At 42.3% G+C, this 22,464-nt stretch overlaps 1 protein-coding gene across 1 annotated transcript in view; it reads left to right on the forward strand.

Annotated features, from left to right (window-relative positions):
• The window catches only part of LOC308316448 (transmembrane protein 132C), a 170,571-nt gene that overhangs the window by 87,220 nt on the left and 60,887 nt on the right, over positions 1–22,464 (forward strand). The window contains exon 3 of the mRNA XM_080765084.1: positions 1,288–1,431. Coding sequence (XP_080621210.1) covers positions 1,288–1,431 — 144 coding nt within the window. The remainder of the gene's footprint in view (positions 1–1,287; positions 1,432–22,464) is intronic.

Genomic DNA, 22,464 nt, shown 5'->3' on the forward strand with positions numbered 1-22,464 from the left:
ACCCTTTCACAATGGCCCTTTCAGATGAATCTATCATTGAGGGTTGTTAAGGAGAAAGAGTATGATTGAGGTGTATGGTCAAGTCTAAATAAAATAAAGTTCAGTTTACAGTAGTGTTTTATATTTACTTGTTTGCCTGTTCATTGTATCATTACATTTAAATAATTTCTCCCCAATTTTATTTAGTTATGCCAATTTATTCCTCCCCCTATGTATTTTCGTCTTGTCACTGCTGATTGTATCCTACTGACTCACCTGCCACGGCCCCCACTGGGAGGGCGTAGAGCATTCATCCTACTCCTCCCACCCAAAACTGGTAAAAAATAGAAGATAAAATATCATCAATCAAAAAAATAGTAGCAAAGAAAGTGAAAAACTGATTTAAAACTGATTTGAAAGATAACACTGATGCCAACATATCACAGAACATCTCCTGCAAACACAACTATTATTATTATTTATTATTATTATTATTTACTTTTTGAGGTTGGGATCAAAAGTAATGTTGAAGGTAAACACATATTTCTCTTTACTGCGTCACCATTCACCATTTCCTCAATCTTCTTATTTTTTTCTTTTCTTTTTTTTTTTTTACCTCTGGAGGAAAGCTTGTTTAAATGTGTAAATAACAGGAGATCAGGCTTGGCCAGACCGTTTTATGGTAAGAACTGCAGGACAGCCATCAGCTTCCTGCTCAAAGGCCTGCCCCTTAGTAGAGCTATTCTACTGCTGACAGATTTTCATTGCAAATTGCAAATCTGTCTTGAGAGATTAACATTTCATTGACATGCATGCACAGTAACAAACTGAGGTCTGAAATAGAGCATCTGTCAGTTAACCAGAAATGTGCAATAAAGTGGCAGGTGTTTGAACCTAATTATTTTATTATTTGATTGATCACTATAATGCTAATGGATAAAACAGATGATGTTCCCCCGAAAAAAGAAAGCATATAGTGTGAAAAAAACCCAGCTGTGACTGTCTTCTGAAGAGGAAGCAAAGACGCTATTGTGCCATCTGGCACGTCTCTAGTCTCTAGTCTCTACAAAGCCCTGTCTCATTGTCTTATCTGTCCCCAGCTGTCTTGGATGATCAGCTGGACGTATCGACTTGCTGAATTAAATGTTTTCTTCTTTCAACACATGTGTGCATTAAATGGCACAGTGCTGGATTGCGAAAAGCTATAGTTGGCGAAAAGTTAGATTTGAACCTCTCTCTCTCGCTGTCTCTCTCTCTCTCTCCCCCCCCCCCCCCCCCCCTCCCTCTCTCCCTCTCTCTCCTCCACAGGGTGAAGTTGAAAGAGGGGGTGACATTTCTCGGGGCTCGGCCCAGCAACCCCACCCAGTGGATGGTAAGCCAGGATGTGAGGAGTGAGGGCCACAGAGTGGTCACCCTCCACTGCCGCAGAAAGGAGGCGAGCTACGATCAGAGGTCAGCAAACCATCTATTCTAATCCCTTTGATTATTTCTGTACATCCTTTATTTGAGCACCTGCTATCAGTGTCTATGTAATCTGTGCGGCACACACTCTGTCCCTGCTTTGTAACTAAAACAGGTGATGATACACTGTACACCTTTCTTCCTCAATGAAATAACACTCTTGGCTTATTGACAATATTGATCATCCTCAATCTCTCTCTCTTTTTTTTTTATCTCTCTCTCTCATTTAGCATGCATTTTCTCTGCAGGCAGATCCTTGAAGTAATTTTGATCATTTTCTATCTGAAGTCCCATCTTTAAACTAACCTGGCAGAGGGGGCAGTAATTGCCAGGATCTAAAGTAAAAGGTTGCCTTATTCATTTCGGCAACCTTTTAGTTTCTGTGTATTTGATGTCGTTTTTGTGTAATTTTGCGGATTAAAGGCGGATTTGGGGGGTCAAAGAGCTCTGCTTATTTTGGTCCTCAGCTATCATTCCACTTAATATACTGGAACAGAAAAGAATACTTAAGTGAGAAACTATTAAGTAATTTGAATCTGTTGGTCTAGTGATTATTCTTATTCTTATTATTTTGTTGATTGGTGGATTGGTGGATCATAAAAGACAAAGGTGGAAAGGTGGTGCAAAGGTGGTTAAAAAGACATCCAGAGCGGTTGCTTTGGCTGTTACTGCAGCTCAGACTGAACTTAAGTATGTAACTGTTAATTTGCTGTATTCAAATCGTGTCTCCAGAGCCCACATGTGCATTACAGTACACTACCTCTGCAATTCACAGTCAACACTGTATTCAGACTTTGGTTCTGACCCGCCATTAACATTTTGAGTCTGAAATATTTCCTCTTTCATATAGTATATTATTCTATTTATAGTGACTATTTATAGTGATAGGAATAGACTATGTGACAACCAGGTATAGTCTGGTGACCACCGGAGAGACGGGTGATGTAGACGGCACCCAGGAGCAGTATGGGTTGCTGCCCCAGCCTGTGTCTTCCATGAGGAGGAAGCCCAAAAAACCCTCGGGTGAGGCCTGGTGCTGGGAGACTGGTGCAACGCACAGGTCCTGGGCCTGGTGAGAGCAGGAGTGGACCTGGTGAGACGTAGGAGGGGCCCGGACAGGAGTCATCTCACAGAGCCTAGTCCTCCCAGTCCTGGCAGAGTGTGGCCAACGGTGTGGCCTTGGTCTTGCCCTAATGGAACTGATCGAGGGTAGCTACTGTGACGTAAGTCGGGACTTGATCACTCCGGCTGGGTCACCTGAGTGAGGGGTATGACCTTGGGATACGTCACTGACGATACTTATTCTTTAGTATAGACAATAATTACAGCAGCCCAAGTGGACTATAATCATAGTTTTTCCAGGGTTGTGATTTCTCAAGAATTGCTTAACCATAGTTCCTGTGGCTAAGGGTCATTATGTTTTTTTGTATGCCATACAACTGCATAGGGGCCACTTGGTACACAGCAGGCAGGCACTCCTTGGAGACATAGAGAGCACAATTTACCTGTCAGTCATTTCTATGAAGTATAGCCGTGACAGTGAGGCTGTTATCCTTTTCACCTTGTGAGTCTGTGTGTGGTGTTTACTTTATACTGTATGTCTGCAGGAATACTTATCTTCGCAACCATGCAAGGTGCAGTCACACAACTTTACTGGTGTGTAATCACGATGAAGGCCGAGTTTGAAGAAGGGTGTGGTCTGAGAAAGTGCACCATAAGTAGGCGGTAATCAGATACTGGCTAGCCAATACCTTGAAATGTTTGCAGCCTGCCTGTTCAGGGGGGGAGGAGGTGGGGGGGATAGAGTGTACCTCCACATGCGTTACGCCCCCCCTGTGACCCGTCACTGTCTGGTGGAAAGAAGATGGTGGCTTGACGGCCCGGGTATCGGAGGAGACCGAGGCTTTCTTCACCCTCCCAATGACTTATCGTGGGGGTTAGCAGAGATGGAGTACTCGCAGAGAGGCTGGGGAATTGGGAATTGGCTTTACTAAATTGGGACTTGAAGGAGAGAAAATGTTTTTTCTTTTTCTTTTGTCTTGAAGGGGCATGTTTTGCGCAACAACATAGTCTTTTCATTATGTCTGCCCTATATGATCTCTGATATTTATTGCAATAAAAAGATTTTGAATAGAAAGAAATGTTTGCAGCCTAAACAACAGCTGAGGCACTCTCTATCTAGCCAGCCTTCATCGGCCTATGCAAAGCATATTGTCCCAGGCAGATTAAGTCTGGCCCCTCTCAATTGTTAGAGGACTTCACAGCTGAAGTGGTGGCGAGCCAACCACATTCGTCTGGAACCAGGCTATAAACAACCAGGGCCCAGGGTATGCAAATATGGGGCAGGACATTGCAGAAATAAATCTAATACTAATGGAGGGACGAGACTAATATCCACACAGTGATATTAGTATCGCTACGCGAGGCTACTCTATCGGTGCTGGGTATTCCATTATATTTTTAAAAAGCAAATAAAGGTTTACAAAAAATGTATGGTAAACAAACTACATTAGTGCATACCTTGGAAACTTCTAAAAAGTATAATACAGAACAAGAGTTCCTGAAAGTAATGCATTACATAGTAACTGTAATCATATTAGCCAAATTAGGTAAAATAAACATATTACATTTCTTTGTTGTTACATTGCTTTGTTAATCATGAACGTAATAGTAGGCCTACCGCCTATGTAATGCACCCCCTACAGTATGTCAAAGTCACATATCACAGAGAAAGACAAGTGAAAGGCCTCTCTAGTCCATTGTCCCTCAAAAAACTAATTCAAATATATATTTTTTTCAGTAATTTCATGAAGAAATACAAGAAAAATCAAATGAATTCCATAAATTAGGGGCGCGTTCGGAAATACAGCACTGGAGCGCACTCGCCTATTAGTTTGCTATTTCCGAACGCGCCCTAGAAAACAAAAGAGACATCAAATTTCTCTTTTGGGTCACAGGCTAAAAATGTTTGGGAATCACTGCTCTAGTCCAGTTTATTCCCTCTTTCATCTCTGTCTGTTATATTGGCAGGACAAACTTGATTATCCATGTTATTACCTATACTGTACTGTGTGCTGACACCCATAATCCTGGACTTGTGATGTGTGTACTGCAAGGACAACTGGTTCACTGTTGGTGTTGCTTACAGTAGCTGCTCTTAAAAGAAACGATCCAGACTTGATTTGGCCATCATGATTTTATTGCCCACATTGTTATATTACAGATGTGGTTGAAATAATTTTTTTGCCGCATATGTTCTAAAATACGTAAGTGAAATGGCTCCTCTCACTCACCTTTAAAACATGAACACCCACGGCACAGTGCAGCTGAGGTCAATGCTTATTCCATGAAAAGGATTTATTGAACTTGCACTAATGGCTTAATTATCTGTGATTTTTCTATGAGTCTCTTTTAATGAGAGAATGGCTGGTGCATAGCCTTCTCTGGGCTCCACACTAGAATTGAAAAGTGTGATAAAAGGATAACTCTAGATATTCATTAATGTATTTGAAACCAGGAAACTTTAATCTCGCATCGACTCAATCGCTGACATTACTCAAATCTATCAACACTACCTCCCTAAATGTCTCAATGTGGAAAATCGTGCCCTTCCTTTTGACAAATTGAGCTTTTATAGTGATTTCTCTGACACGCCGTGACAGTATGTCAAAGAAATCAGTCTAAGCCCCTCCAGAAATGTGGAACTGTTAACGAAGCATAACGTTACACCTTGGTATTGGCTGAAGTGCACTCTGATAGATTGAAAAGTTCACTCTGCAGCCATTTTAAAAAAGCGAGCCCATTTAAAACAACAGCGGGCCTGCTTCCTCAGCATGTCATAACCCAGGCTTGAGTGGAGGTCTTAGTAAAAGTGCCATGTCTGGGTCTTGGTAGTTCATTAAGACTGTCTGCCGTCAGATGGATGTCCCCAATGTGGCGCCATACTGGCCCCTGCAGAGAGGACAGGCAATGGCTCAATTACAATCAGTGGTGGAAAGCATGTACATTTCTCAAGTACCTTACTTGAGTACTATACAGTATGTTCAGGTACTTTCCCCTTTCTTTTTCTTTACGTGAGTATTTAACATTTTCATTACTATAGTACTTCTACTCCACTACATCTGAGAGACACATTGTATTTTTTCTCTACTACAATAATTTGAATTTTTTATTTTGCGGATTTAGATTATTACAAAACATGCAATAACCAATTGAATTGATTTCGATTTAAAAATCGTCCGGTTTTGGGCAAGGAGGGTGGAGTCATTCAATGGAAAGCTTTGGGGCGAGGAGGGTGGAGTCATTCAATGGAAAGCTTTGTGGGCGAGGAGGGTGGAGTCATTCAATGGAAAGCTTTGTGGGCGAGGAGGGTGGAGTCATTCAATGGAAAGCTTTGTGGGCGAGGAGGGTGGAGTCATTAAATGGAAAGCTTTGTGGGCGAGGAGGGTGGAGTCATTCAATGGAAAGCTTTGGGGGCGAGGAGGGTGGAGTCATTAAATGGAAAGCACGTTCGTGTCATGTTTAAATATCCATGACATTTCCACTAAAACTACTGTAGCTGCCTTGTGGATCTGCAATCAGGGAGAAGTCAAAACAGCCTAAAGGAAAGGAGTTTTTTCTGATTTTTATGATAATAACAAGTTTTAATGCTTTTTTCAATGATATTTATACCAATACTGATTTATTGCTCGAGTAGGTTAATTGATTATTGAAGTTCAAGTTATTTCTTTTAACATATTAGTATTTCAACGAATAACACAAAATAATTCTAATAGACTTTTTACAATTGACCAAATTGATTAGTCTAGTATTATACATCATTGTACAATGGTGTCTGTACTACATTAATAACCGGGAAAGCATCTGTGTCACACAGAAAGGCCCTTTCGCCAACCCCACCTAGGCTATGGACGCTGAGGACGCAGAGGAGAGAACACACATCCTTGAGAACTTACGTAATTGAGGATAAAAAGTGAGGACAGAAATTGTGAATGGCCAGAATCAAGACCCGTCAGTGGTTGTAACATTTGTTGGTTGGACAAAAATCCTTTCTCTCCATCCACTAAATAACATTAATACTATGCCCAGGTTTCCGTTTCCGACAAAAGTGAGAAAGGAAAAGTGAGGACGCAAATTGTGATTGACCGGAATGAGATGATGTATGATGATAACAGCGCCCCTCATTTCACACAGGTGTGATTATTTTGGTGTATACACCATTGAGTCTGACACTGCACGCTTAAATGCTGTATAATCTTATATAAATCAGGGCAGAAATAATGGAATGGCCCCAATTACATTAAGAGCAAAGAGGAACGTTAACTGGACAATGTTAAAGATAACTGAATCAGCACTACTCCCAATGGCCTCCAGTTACTGTAAACAACACTTTCGAGGGAGCTTCATTAAGAGTTTATTCCAACATAGAATTATATCGTGTCATTTTCCCTGCTTGTTTCACCATCTATACTGTACATGATCAATGCTCCTGCATGACAGCCCAGATAGTGATTTCTCTATACTGCTGTCTTTTTGTCAGGACGGGAGCACGAATGTCTCTCCATTTATTAAATTGACAGTTATTAGGGTGTATAATTTCAACATAATGGCAAGGAGCATGGCTGTGACTGCTATTTTTTGTTCTGAGGATTGAGGCCGGGATATGGCGTGGTAGTCTTTCTCGGTCGGCTACTGTAGTAGCTGATTACTGAAATCTGTCCAGATTACATGTGTGTAAACATGCTGCTCCATTCTTCCATTGCCAATGGAAACAATATGGGGCAGTAATGTCCCAATGTGACTCATTGTACCCATTCTCTGTGCACCGATCAGGGGGTAATAACACTCATCAGAGCAGAGATCAAGTAATGGCTGGAGGCTCAGTCATCAAGGTAACTTGTGTCAAAGTCAAAGAAACTATTCAAGGCACACGTCATTTTGAAAAGGCTTTATGTGTGACACATGGAGCCTATTGGGTTGTATAATAGTTGATATTCGGCCAAATCAAAGTGTAGGGCAGGCTTTCATCAGAATTAATTTGTGGCTGGGTTGGCTGGGTTGCATCATGCAACCCAGACTGATTGAGGGTTGCATGCGGCAGAGCGGGTTCATGTGTTTAGGATTTATATAAATGTTTCTTAGTGAATATCCTCTTCGAAGTTAATCCTGCAGGATTAGAAAAAAAGTCTTCCAGTGTTGGTGCATGCCATTACTACTTTTATTTTGGTTAGATAAACTCTAAACGGTTACCTGATTAAAATGTAGGTCACATACTGCAAACACATTTCCCCCCTGTCCCAAAACCTTCTTTTCAGTCTATCATCAATGTCATGGTTCATTCCAAAGGAATGGTGAGCATTTTGTCAGTCTGTTTTCAATTTCATGCTTTGTTTAAAGCATGTTTAGAGGACATGTAGTCAACAACAAACTATTTAAAGGTATCTTCAGTGATTTCACTTTTTTCTCCAAATTACCCAAATCACTGTACTATGCCATCATATCACATTGCATTGTCGGATTCTTGCAAATCAGTTTTCTTAAACGTACTTTAGTTTAGTTTTAGATACAGTGTATACAATGTGACTAATCAATGTAGCAAGTACAGATGATGGATTTCTTTTGAGGGGCGTTAGTAAACACAAACATTGAGATGATGTATACAAGTTGATAAGATCAATCACACAGGTGTGATCTTTATGTCCAGCTTTTACTGTGTGTCCACAAACTTCGTCCTAACAACAACATGAAATTCCCATTGACAATGAATGGACAATTTTACGTCATAGTGTAAACAAAAACATTGCGTAACACATACATTGACGACGAAGGTGAGGACGCAAATTGTGATTGGCTGGAATGAGATGATGTATGATGATAAGAGTACCCCTCACTTCACATGTGTGTGATTTTTTTCTTTTAGACTGATAATAGTTACTTGCTTTACATATGAGCCTTACTACTTTCTATTTCTATGCATTTGATATTTAATCAGATGCCTGAAGAGGTCTTTGACCGAAACGTTGCCTATAAATAAAGTTTGTCATTGAATTTAGGCTGAATGCCTAAATTCTAAATTGAAGTAGTCACATACTTTCCCCAAACTTTGGGCAATTTCAATACAGTGTTATTTTTTATTATTATTATTAGTCTCATTTCAAGTGTAATCAGATTACTGCAATCTTCTCCTTGCTAATGTGCACATTGGTACTGTATAGATCCTCGTATAGAGGATTTACCTGACAACAATACTGCTGGGACAGGCCAAACTCCTGCCTGTCTCAAGATTCCACCAATGGATGGGAGCTGTGGTTTTGTTTGGAAGATTATACAGCATGAAAAAGAAAGGGCCACAAACAAACACAGCATGGTTCATGTACTGTAAGCCTGCATGGATTTAATTATCATGCATTCTGCCTATAACTTAGTATAAACAGATGTAGCCTGTGCCTATATATACTTTTCTTACCAGGAAATTGTCCGAAAATACGAACACAATTTCCTTTAAGCGGGTCCTGCAGCGAGAAGGAGATTGTTGTTTGGGAGATGGACTGACTGAAATGAGTAAGCGTTAGCTGCAGGTACTACTCAGCTTGGGGGAAACAAAGGCGGCTGAGATGTAAACACGTATTTGTCTGGAGGCAGACTGACAGACATGCATTGTCTCTCATCCAGTTGCTGCTTTGTTGTATGTATTGATTGAATGTGTCATTACGCATTGTCTTCTGTGCTTTCAAGTTCACAGTTCCCTTTATGTTCCATCACCTGCTTCTGCTTGCACGTCAGTAGCGTATTGTTGCCGAGTATTATGAATAATAGCCCCCCCCCCACACGCACACGCACACGCACACACACACACACACACACACACACACACACACACACACACACACACACACACACACACACACACACACACACACCTGTCTTCCATTTTCACTATTATACTTTTACTTAAAACTGCCACGCAGGACTTTGTATTCTTAAATTATGGAGGGAAAAAAAGTTGGCCTTCATTTGATTCCAATTAACCCCAATTCAGCCTGGCCTTGGAGATGATTGGCTTTTTGTACTGTAGCCTATTTAATTTAAAGAGCTGTCTGGTCGGGCTCTAACATTGTCTCATTTCTCTAACCTGGCTACGGTGGGAAATTTAAATGAACCCATTAAGAAAGGGCCCGGGAGGCTTTGAGAGAGGGTGTTGAAACACAACACTGTTAGGGAAAATACAAGTTGGGCAAATGTGCAAAGAGGAAAAGTCATTTTCTCCTGCTGGGAGTTGGGACATGGAAGCACTCAGCACATGGGACACAAAAGCGGGCGGCTTTCTCCACAGTCAAAGGCTTGCAGAATCAATCAGCTTGAAGGGAAACAGAGAAAGAATAGAGTAACGGGTAGGGAGTGATTTTCAATGAAAGGGCGCAGAGGGGAGTCACAGCTTCTAGTCTATTATACGGTACAGAGACAAGCCAGGTTTGGGAATCCTCTGTACTTTAGTCCTATCTCCAACCAGTTAACTGCAAACTAAGGTGATATCCTAGTAGGCCCAGACCTCCCTGCTTTGGATCCACAAGTACATCTCTTGGTCTGGTTTTGAATCCTATCAGAACTGTGTCTGCTTTCCCTCTATTCTTCTGTGGGTGTGCTTGTAAAAATGCCCCCCCCCCCCCCCCCCAGAGAGGATGTATAGGGCCTTAGTGCTACTACTCCTCCCAGCCCACTGACAGGTAGTTACCCACCCTTTTGTGGGCATGTGAGCTCAAACCCACAATTCAACATTTTGGTTTTAAGATGTTGATATTAATTTTGTATTCATCCTTAGGACCCCAAATCACACCATTGAAGGCATGAGTGTCTATTTCAAACAAAGTGTTTTTTTTTTACTTTTTGATATTTTGACAGCAGGAATTGCCTGTCATAATTTGACCCCCCAGTATTAGGATGTTGATATTCATTCATCAGATAGGACGTATAGGGCCTTAGTCCTACAACAACACCGGGAGCAAGACCAAAGGGACCAACAACAGTATAGTGCAGGTCCTCCCAAGAAGGGACCTATCGCAAGAAGACTTGGCCGCACCAATACAGAAGAGCCCGCCACAGAGGCAAACACAAAGTAAATCTAAGAGTGGTTAGATCAGGCTTCCTTCAGATACATGGCGAATGCACTCATTCCTTGCACTGAAGTCCTTCAGTCCCCCCCCCCCCCCAGAGAGGACATATACTGTAGGGTCCTACTCCTCCTCCCAGCCAAGGGAGCGGGCACCAACCAGTCTATGCAGAGGGAGATTGGCTGATCATCCCATAACAATGATTTGATTGGCTGAGCAAAGCACATACTGAAGATAAAAGTGAGGGCAGAAAAGTGAAGACGCCAAAAGTGAGTAGTCGGAATGACATTTGTGACGATTTCATTGGCTGAACACGGAATGTGATGCATGATGTTGTATGATGATAAGAGCGCCCCTCACATCACACGCTGTACACACATGCTGTACAACTAATTATACGGTAATATACTTGTCAGCTCTGTTAGTAAGATGTTAGACAGATGTGTATGACGGGACTTGGCTATGTGGCTTAACGCTCCATATTTGAGCATAAACCCATAGACATCGTTGGCTAATAGGTGGGTGGTCGGTGGGCAGATGGACGGACAACATGCATGCACTGATTTCAGACACAAATAGAAGCCGGTGCCCCACACTTTGCACATGTGACGGGCCTGCCACGGCCAATGTCAAATTGTACATTACTCAAGTACTTTTTTATAAATTGCCGTTTGATCTCGCTGCATGCCCAGGGCCCGTTAATCAAGGGCCCCTGGTCACTGGCACCAATGGCCCGGTCCATGATCTGTCCGAGGCAGAAAGGTGATCTAAAATACACCAGATCATTTACAGATGTTTAATCTGGGAGTCTATGGTTAATCCTGATCTTAAATTTGGACCCAAATAATATGACTTCCGTTTTCACAAGATTCAGAGAGTTTGTTATTGGAAAGCCATTTGTTTAATTCCATACTTTCCAACAGCTGTTTTATCTTTATGTGACATGAGACCTGCAGTGGCATTAGCATAAGAACACATCTGAATGAATGATAGACTTTATTTTCCATTTGCACAAATTAATGCATAGGAACTCTTGAAGCTCAGCTCCCAGGGTCAGCATTGTATAATAATATGCAATAGCTTTTTCAGCTGTGTGACCACGAGAATCAACTGACTAATTTAAAGGTTACTGTACATTTCTCCAGAGGCTAACATTAAAACAAGTAGTAGGAATCAGTAATTGCTTTTAGTGTGTGTGTGTGTGTGTGTGTGTGTGTGTGTGTGTGTGTGTGCGTTTACTTCACAATGCACATTTTTTGTGGTTCTCCTGGACATAGAGGGTGACATGAACATGCATGTGGCACGCCACTGTCAGTGGGGAGTGGGTGACTACTGTGTCAAGGGACCCAGGTAAACAGCTCAGACTGCCACTGGGGCCCATTGAGCTCCACACTGCCTGAAATATTTTTTGCCCGCTCCCTCTGTATGGACTGGTTGGTGCCCGCTCCCTCTACATGGACTGGTTGGTGCCCGCTCCCTCTGTATGGACTGGTTGGTGCCCGCTCCCTCTGTATGGACTGGTTGGTGCCCGCTCCCTCTACATGGACTGGTTGGTGCCCGCTCCCTCTAGATGGACTGGTTGGTGCCCGCTCCCTCTACATGGACTGGTTGGTGCCCGCTCCCTCTGTATGGACTGGTTGGTGCCCGCTCCCTCTGTATGGACTGGTTGGTGCCCGCTCCCTCTGTATGGACTGGTTGGTGCCCACTCCCTCTGTATGGACTGGTTGGTGCCCGCTCCCTCTACATGGACTGGTTGGTGCCCGCTCCCTCTGTATGGACTGGTTGGTGCCCGCTCCCTCTGTATGGACTGGTTGGTGCCCACTCCCTCTGTATGGACTGGTTGGTGCCCACTCCCTCTACATGGACTGGTTGGTGCCCACTCCCTCTGTATGGACTGGTTGGTGCCCGCTCCCTCTGTATGGACTGGTTGGTGCCCACTCCCTCTACATGGACTGGTTGGTGCCCGCTCCCTCTGTATGGACTGGTTGGTGCCCGCTCCCTCTGCAGTTGTTGGTTTGGTGCCTCACCGATTATGGTGCCCCGGAACGCAGCGCCATCAGTCAGGCGCCATAGACTGTAAAAAAAACTGACTTAACGGAATTATTGATCTATTGGTCTTCATTTTCAAGACTGCATGCTTGCCACCCGAGTCAGGCCTGCTTAACGACCCTGGATGTCCTTGATGGACCTATAGGGACCACTGCAATAACTAACTTTTCTGAACTTCTAATGTAGCCTCTATTTCTCTAAAGCCACAGCCAGTAAGCAGTGTCGGTTTGCTTTGTTGAATATGTAAATATATGCCATTAAACTTCTTTCTTTAATTAGTCTTCAGATTTTATGAGTGACTGCTTCCAATTATGGATCAATGTCTCATTTCTGCATATGGGCCCCTGTGGAAGCAGTTTCTCCTCTACCAAGTAGACTGCTCGCACCACACAGATCAATGAGGAATTATGCTGCTGTGTGTGTGTGTGTGTGTGTGTGTGTGTGTGTGTGTGTGTGTGTGTGTGTGTGTGTGTGTGTGTGTGTGTGTGTGTGTGTGTGTGTGTGTGTGTATATATATGTGTATACATATGTATGTGTACATACATACATACATACATACATACATACATACAACATACAAGTTGGAAATGCATGCCCCACCCAGAAATTATGTCTGTGTCCCTTTTATGCCCATACATGTACAGTATATGGAGTTCTTTGTCAGGCATGCCCAATTATGCAGACGTCAGAACAGGCCAGCTCCATATATGGACACTGGGCAGGAGCCCTGTCCAGAGCCCGGGCAGAGGCCTTTTTGTGGTGGATCTGGACAACCGTGGTTCCGACCGACTCGACACCGGGCACTGCACTCCCTGTGGTGTGGAACGCGTGTGTCAAATTTGAAGTTGGTGGGGCGAACAGTTCTCCAGTTATGTGGATTACAACAGTACGTAGACACACACTGCACACAGACAGAGACTTGGTGCATTTATAGATAGATGATCTGCCCTATCCACGATCATCTATCCACTCTTGATGTCAAAAAAGCGACATCAAAGGTTTTCGTAGCCTGGTTAACCACTCCCTTGAAATCGCATTTCATTCATTTGTGTGGAGTCTGGAGTACAGAAATTCCCTGTCGTTAGCCAAGTCTATGGAATTAAATATTTGTTTAGGGTAGTAAATGACAACATAAGACGTCATCAGGGTGCGCCCCTCACTTCACACAAGTGCGTGTGTGTGTGTGTGTGTGTGTGCGTGTGTGTGTGAGAGAGGGAGAGAGAGAGAGAGACGTGCATGTGCTATTGCTCCACCAGTAATTTATCTCAGACCTCATTAACTGCCATATAAGAGGAAGGCTAAATTCTGTGTAATACTTAAATGCACTCCTGACTTGCAGAGAGAGAGCTATGCAGCTGTGAGTTGGAGAGGAGGTGCTGACGTGGTGCTCACTACGCTGCAAAGTGCCACTCAAATGAAAATTACCATTATACCCATAGCCGTAGCTCATACTTGTTTTGTGAATGCAGAATCGTGATGTGTACTGATCCCATTAAAGGGACTCTGGTGCAACTCAAAAAAGTGCATCCATTTGGCTGTGAGATCATTAATCTTAAACGTGTTTGTTGTCACTGTGTGTGCATAATGCATAGTAGTATCAAAAATATATAAAGACTGCATTAGATATAATTAGATTGTGGCAGTGCTATGGAGACAAGACACTGTTTTGCTGGATTGGTGAACTGCTGGTAATGTCATTGCATCCAAAGGTTTATAATCATGCAGTAAAAACATGCAGTAATCCTGGTCTCTAAACTGCCTCCCCCTGGCCAGCCGGGGCGCCTGATGGAGGGGAAAGGAACTGGTTGGAATAACGTGTTCCTTAGACGCGCAATGTCGGGCCGGGGAAACTCCCCCCTTTCAGGTGAAAAGAACGTGGACTCCTCATGCATAGAAGGACAGGATGAGGAGATATGTTGTTGCTGTGTAATTGTCGAGAGTAATGGCTGCGCACGATATTGAACAGTCAAAACTATTTGTATCAATACGCCTGTATTAACAGAATAATGATGTCATAAGTATATTTGGTCTTGAAACGGGCCTCCAGAATCCTAAGGCCCCGACTGTACTAAAATATAAACTTTAAGGAAGCCATTTTTCATGTACCTTCATATTATTGGTCCTCACTAATGTACATTATAAGATGGTGCCATTTCCATCTATACTTGGCTGCTCTTTGTATCAGAGCCTCAGAGGTAGGTTGTAGACAGTTCAGAAACTTGCCTATCATTGGTAGGGATTCTAAGACCAGTAAGACGCGCAAACGCGGGAAGCGAACGCAGCTCGTACATACAGTATTTGGGTTTTTTTAAGATTTATATAAGGAGTCCCCGAAGCAGCTCCATATATGGGCACAAGTTGGACCACGCCATCACAGTCATGTCACCATGACTCAGCCATAACCATATAAGGAGTCCCCAAAGCAGCTCCATATATGGGCACAAAAGCGTGACACACAGACACACGGACACACGGACACACAGACATGATCTGCTAGGTCTCATAGTAAGTGCTCAGTGCGTTCGCAATCACTGCGTTCGCAATAATGGAAAATATGGTTTGCAGAAAAAAATTCTGAAAACACATGGAGACATTTGGAAACACAGCTGACCCTGTTTTGTTGATAGCATGACAGGAAATGGCAACATTGCTTTGTAGTCTGGAGGGGTGGAACAGGGACCTTTTAAAAAAAAGATGACACAGACACCCACATTTGCTTCATCATTTGTTTGTTAATTCAACATGAATAAATTACAGGCTTTGCCGACCTCGTCTATGCTAGCAGCTGTGGTGCAGTTAAATTAAAGCAACTAGGAGCAAGTGCCCTTGGCGTATTTTGACCCTTTCCTACTTTAAATGGCCCCCACCACCGGCTGGAACTGTACCCCATGACACCGCCGGCCATCCTCCCAGCTGTCCCCATCACCTTTCAGTGTAATCTGGGTTTTGGGTGGGTGGCTCATCATCGCTGTTGTGGTGTAAAGTAAACGCATGAAGTCTGCACTACTGTAGTGTAGATGGGCATGGTTTGTCAATAAACTCATCCATGTTGGAATGAACCGCACACACCATTCCAAGTTGGATGTATGCCATCTGTCTCTTCTGATCAGAGCAGGTTTCCCCTCAACATTTATAAAGTATGTTATTTATAACATTATCATATTCTGTAATTATAACATAACTAAATGTTTTTATAACATATGAAGGCCACATATTTTGTGGAAACCAGCTCGACGACCAGTGATTAAATTATGATGTGTGTCTTCATTAATTACATTTGGCAGGGGACCAGAGAAAATGATTGTTTTTGCATATGTACACACCGAGTAAACATTAATCTCAGTGACCTCCGATTCGCGCAAATGAGTCACTAGCGCTGACATTCCTACATAATGTATGTGTATGACGTTGAGTGTGTGCACAGTACACACACATACACTGTGACACACACACATGCTGAAACACGTTGAAATAATTACCTGTTTCTGTAGCACGCGTATCTCAGAAAATTAAAGTATGCTGAAAGAATACTTATGCCATATTTAACAGTGTTTGGAAGTACTGTCCAAACTCCATCTTGTTTGTACCGTATGAACATTCCTGTTTAGTCAGTTATTTATTAATAATAAATCCATGTTGAATTAACCACATGTAGTCAAAACATGGTTGTCTGTGTCATTGTTCTAAAAAGGTCTCAGTTCCGCCCCTTCAGACTACAAAGCAATGCTGTCATGTTCAAAATGTATTGTGCCAGGGACCACCCATGACCACCCATATAAGATTTGTGTTAAAAATGTTTAAAAAAGATTCAACATTTTTAAATTATTTGAAAATAGCAGATCTATAAGCTCACACCACGTCGCACCGCAAAGCTCTGTGAGATTGTAGATTGCTATTTTCAAATAGCTGTTAAACTGATTTTGAAGCTTAACACATTTTGCTGGGGATCCTGTGGAACCCCCTCAAGGACTTGAGGCTTGGTGTATTGACGGAGAATACTTCTGACAATGTGCTAAAACTAAGGGCCGATTCATACTCCTATTTTAGAGCCGAATAAAAGTCGGTTTGGCTCTGTAGAGCCTACAATGTGACGTCATTTGAGGTTCGGCTCTTCGGTGCTACTGAAAATTTCTGACGAGCCGAAATAATTTCGGCACTACAGCGCCGAAACAGTGGTAAAATGGGAGTATGAATCAGCCCTAACATGTAGACACAGATGGATTTCATTTTAAACACTTCCCTGTCTCAATCTCACATTTTACTATTAGTTATTTGTGTTCTAATGAAGGGAATGTAGGCTCATCATATGTTGCACACTTTTATGACGATTCTTTCATATCTCCAAATCCAAACCAAGGTGATGCTGATGATGTTTCTTTCTTTTTTCTATTCCTTTCTCCTCCAATGGTCCAAATGCCACACAAAACTATTTTGGGGCTGAATGGGAGAAATTGTCAAGGTTCTGGGTACTGTACATACAGTACAGTAAACGACTGTAAGTGACTGTGACCTCTGCTAATAAGAAAAAATAAAACATACAGCATTAGACAGTATTTCATTTGGTGTGAACATGGGTTTGATTAGCAGATCTACCAGCTCAAAAGTGGTGCAATGTGACATATCTTGTAAATCTTTTTTAGATCTTTTTTTCTTTTGTAGATCTTTTTTAAAGTATTAATTATTAATTATTATACACTACATGCCCATGCAATGTTGACTGTACTTTTAAAAGGTCTTGTGTGAATCCAGACACTTAACAGTACATGCCCTCCATCTCGTCCTCTGTATTATTTTTCATAAGATGCTGGTGCAGCTCTCTGTTGGCAAATTACACACCTGGCTGCGTTGCTGCCTTGTTTGCCAATGACCTAATTGGGGAAAAACATGCTGGAAAAAAGTGTAACCATATGTTCCTATCGTTTCCTTTACCAGTGATTCTCACCCTGTAGGCCATGAGGATATTGCAAGTGGGCCGCCAAATAACTGGCAAAAGAAACAACATTTTCAATGATAAAATAACATTGATATTTTACAAAATAATTATGGTAATAAAGTATACTACATTAGTTCCACTGATCAAAGCGTGAACCCAGTCGATTGCTTGATCATTAAGAACATGTATGCTCTGACAATGCCAGCGGTCCACCCATTTGACCACTTAACACAGCAACTGAGTGGTCAGATGTGTGGGCCTTGAATACTTTTGAGTTTTTCAAGTGGGCCCTGATCCAGGAAAGGTTGAGAACCACTACCCATTAGCATGCCTATCTCAGGGAACCGCAGAATGTAAGAGAAAGTTGTGAACTATATCATCACCCCATCGCGCCCCATCCCCGCCCCCTTGCAGTCTACAGGGGGCTAAAGACGAGGTTGTGATAGAGTGCCATTGATCTGACACCCCGGGCCCCCTCCGGTCAATGGTCCTTGTGTGCTCCCCAGGTCCCGTTGCCATGCCAACTGCGGCAGAGCTGCAAGGAGCCATTTGTGTTGTTGATCTTTGAGCAGGACAGTCTCTCCCAGTGTCACTGCTTGCTGCAGGTGCACGGAACGCTCTGCCCGTCACACCATATTACTCATAGATCACCGGGAGGGCTGGGCTGGGCTGGGCTGGGCTGGAGGATGGGCCCATCTTATTCTGCAAAAACATCAACAACAGTTGGGAGCACTGCCCCAGGTCTCAGTGTCTGCTGCCCCCTAGTGTATGGACAGGTTATACATTCCAAATATCGCTTCTGGTCATCCCCAGTGGGACATCCTGGAGTTGAGATGCTTTTGATGTGAAGAAGATGGAGTGTTGCAATTGGCGAAATGGCCAATTTACTATATTGCAGTATATTATCTGAATAGATATCACATGTGACGGATAGTGGGTCTTATAGGGGAAGCAGTACTGAATCAGATGAGGTCCGAGGTCACGATTGATGATGGCTACAGTATCATTAATATGGATCCATTACACCATCGAGTCCACTTCAGCTGATGGACTCTAAAGGCACTGCGTACTTGAAAAGCATTTAGTTAAAATTAAATAATTGTTGGCAAGGATCACTTCATTGATTCAAAGATGAGATTTTGTCGTCTGGGAAGTTAAATGTTTTTCTTTTAGATGTATTTATTTATTTAGCTTTACTGTAGGTCGAAATGCAGACTGTACCCATTATGTACAGTAAAGGCTGTGTGACCAAAATAACGATGGCATAATCCCATCGTGACAGGCTTTGAAATTGTTTCCCTTCTCTCCTTACATTCTCTAGCACTGTATCTCATACAAAATGAACGTTTAGCTAACCCAATCGTATACAATAGCGTCTCTCTACTGTCTTGCTGTAGCACATTAAATGATAACATTTATCTGCTGTATTCCAACTCCTCTAGCTCATGGTAGTCTAATGCTGTGCAAAGTATATGGTATAGCTCTCTCCAAATTTCATCTTCATGAATACAGATGAATCCTGAAAACAGTAGGGCTGTATTTTACTTTAACCAAGGATGGAGAGTGAACAATGTCAAATGTCAGCTGCCTGAGTAATGAGTGAGTGGATTTGTGCTCCCTCACAAGGCTAATTATATGACTATATTTAAAGAGTCAGCCAGACAATTACATTTCTCTCTTCTTGTGGATTTAGTCCTGTGTGTCTGTGTGCATGACTTGGGCAGAGAGAGAAAGGTTTCAGTAAGAAAACAAGTGTGTGGGAGCTAACAGTATTTTAGCTGATGAACACTGCAGAATCCTGTTAGGCTAATAGGAAATTTGATCACCTTCTTGGGTTTGATACACGCTCGCTGCAAAAGCCTTTAGTTTGTGCCCACAGTTCATTATAATCGTATAATTAATAGCACTCAGCCCTTTCTCTATGTGTCGTACTAGAAACGGGTGAAGAATAAATGATTAATTTAAAAAGAATCTGATGCATATTAAAAGTGGGTTTAACTGTAAGTCATTTTTATCTAATTGGGAAATCTTTTGTGTCCTACGGGAATTAGATGAATGTTAATTAGGTGTGTGGCCACCCTACTTGTTCAGTTGGAAGTACACTTGAAAGTACAATTTGAAATCACATTAAACAACACCTGTTGCTTTTTTAACAACAGCCAATAGCCATCGTGTGTTAACTAGGCCATCTCACACAATGTATAAAACCAGTGGCGTGCACAGATAGACACTAGGGGGCACTAGAGCACCCCCTGCCCTTTTCCCTCTGGACAAATGTGCCCTTTTGTACAGTGTACACTGTACATTATGTGGACCATGGGGACATTGATCAATTCTTGATGAAAAGCTTCTAATATATTTAGGCCCCAAAATCTCACACTATTAAGGCAACCGCCCGGTTCCACGCGCTGCACAAGGTGCCCTTTTTTCACTTGAGCACCTGCCCCTCTAAATGTCTGTGCTGTACCAGTGAATTAGTGATTCATTATACTTCCATGTTGAAGCAGACAAAATAAGCTGAATTCAATACTGTACTTCAGGTATAATTACAAAATAATTGCAAAGGTTTCACCAAATTAATATTGCCACACATAATACTGTAAATTACGTGGCCTACTTTACCTGCAAGGACAAGCTCCTTCTATGTCCTTGGTGTAATGCCTGAATGATTTGGGCCTTTTTCTTATCCTAGTTTAATAACTGTGTTTATAAAGTGTGCTGGCTAAACTCAATAAAGAGAGTTCTGTTTGTGTTTCGGAACAGTTTCTACATCTCAAGACATTAAACGTGCTTATGCTTAACGATTAATGCACGACATTTACTGAAAAATATATTCTGCTGCAATATTTGTCATATGCACCCTTTACAACAGGGTGCTTCTTTTGACTCAACCATTTAGTATTTCTTCTATTTTTATTCAACTCTGTCACAGTGCTCAAAATGAATGTTGGCTGACACGACATAAATCAAAGGTATTAGTTTAGTATCTGGAAGGAAATGATAGCAGTTTGAGGGATACTGTAGCCTGCTTGACTGCATCGTATCAGCAGCCTGTTATTGCAGCGTTCATGTTAGAAACGGCAGCAGTGAAAGACAAGATTCTTCTTTCCCACACAATACTGGAGCGTTTACGCTCACGCACACAGGCACGCGTGCGCGCGTGCGCATGCACGCATGCACAGTGCACGCACGCGCGCACATGCACACATGCACACGCATACAGTCCAATCTAACACTACTCAAAGTCAGCTCGGGTTAAAGCTGTCATATGAAATGTGTTTGATTAGTGTTGATAGTCTTCAACAGTGTCACATTGACAAGTTAATGTCAGGTTCTCACATCAAGAGCCTCTGTGCTCAAGGGTCTTCATGACCTTCGAGATAATGGAGGTACACACATACGATTACAGGCTTTCATTGCTGTCAGGTATAAGGCCATGTTTGTCACTTCAAGATATACTTTTTTGTTTTTTGTTTCTTTATGTGTACGTAAATAGTCACTGGTGCATAAATCGGAATTTGTGACCAATGTTACCTACTGTAGCAACATGTAAAGATAGTATACTTGGCTGTCAGTGTAAATATGTTTTTAAAGAAAATATATCCTGATTAACATACCTTTTAGAAATACTGGGGTTTTGCCGGCTAGCAAGGCTGTGATGATCATTTGCAGTACACAGAATAGACTATTGTGTGAACTCCTGAAATGAATTAATCTAATTGTAAAACCTTTTCTGTTATTGTTGTTGGCAGCTATTGATTATATTGTTTCAAAAAAACACATTAAGCTAGTCTTCTCTTCCTGTCTGTAGACTGTGCATGCGGCTTCAATCTTCTGCTCTACATCAGTCTGCATAAGGAGCTCAGACTTTCTCCCCTGTGGCCACTACATAACACATAGTATATCTCCTTGCATAAGCATGAGGCTCAGAAGCCACAGAGCCAGCTACACACATCAGTGACATTTATCACTATTATTCTCATTCCTGTCTGCCTTTTATTTGACAGTGTTTCAGGGGGAGTTTATGCCTTTTTCTCCTGCTGTCGCTATCTCTCTCTTTCTTTCTGGACAGGCTGAATTGAAAAAGTCCATTGGGTATTGGCCTCTGAGGAGGCATTGCTTTGCGCAACACCACCCCATCCCACCACTGCAACCCTCAACCGAGATACTCTCTCATCTTGGAATGGATATTCCTCTGTAGGATATAGAAATACTAATGGCCTTACCATACATTCTTTTGGGCTACAGTTTCCTCAGTTTTATTTGCACAAGTTTGGGTGTTTCCTCAAAACTGTGGTCGTCTACCTACCTGTTTTTGCACTCAAATGGCCTACTCATACTGTATTATGAGGTATCCATGGCAAAGTCGTCTCTCAAGCCTGACAAGTCTTCCATAATCTTCGTCTGTCAATTCCATTCACAAAAATAAATAAAAATCTTTCATATGGTATATTTTCGAATTTCCATTTCTGCTAAGCAGCAAGCTACATAGGCTTTGACTAATTTGGCGAATGCAAAACAGAAGTTGGGGGGAGGCTGATGGACTGATATGTTGCATTCACATGGGCAGATGCAAAGACGCGTTGTGAATTGATTTGGAGCAGCTACATGCTTCATTGCGTCTTTGCAACGTCATGTTGCTGGCTACCATTGACAATGAATGGTAGACTGCATCTTTAACATCTGCCCGTGTGCACTGTGAACGCACCATTAGGCGGACTCATTTGAAAACGGTGACCCAACAGTCTGTCTGCTGCTTTATTTTTGGAGTGGTGCAACCACTCCATTGCGGAGCTATGTGTGTCCCTGGGTCCCTGGCTGGCTGTCCGAGCACGAAAACAGCGTTCGGTTGGTTTTCACCACCAAGTGTCACTGTTGCACACACATACACACGCGCACATATTAACTGTATATATAATGATTTTGGGCGTGACA

Source organism: Protomyctophum bolini (assembly GCF_963924005.1).
Source record: "Protomyctophum bolini genome assembly, chromosome: 6".
Taxonomy (NCBI): Eukaryota; Metazoa; Chordata; class Actinopteri; order Myctophiformes; family Myctophidae; genus Protomyctophum; species Protomyctophum bolini.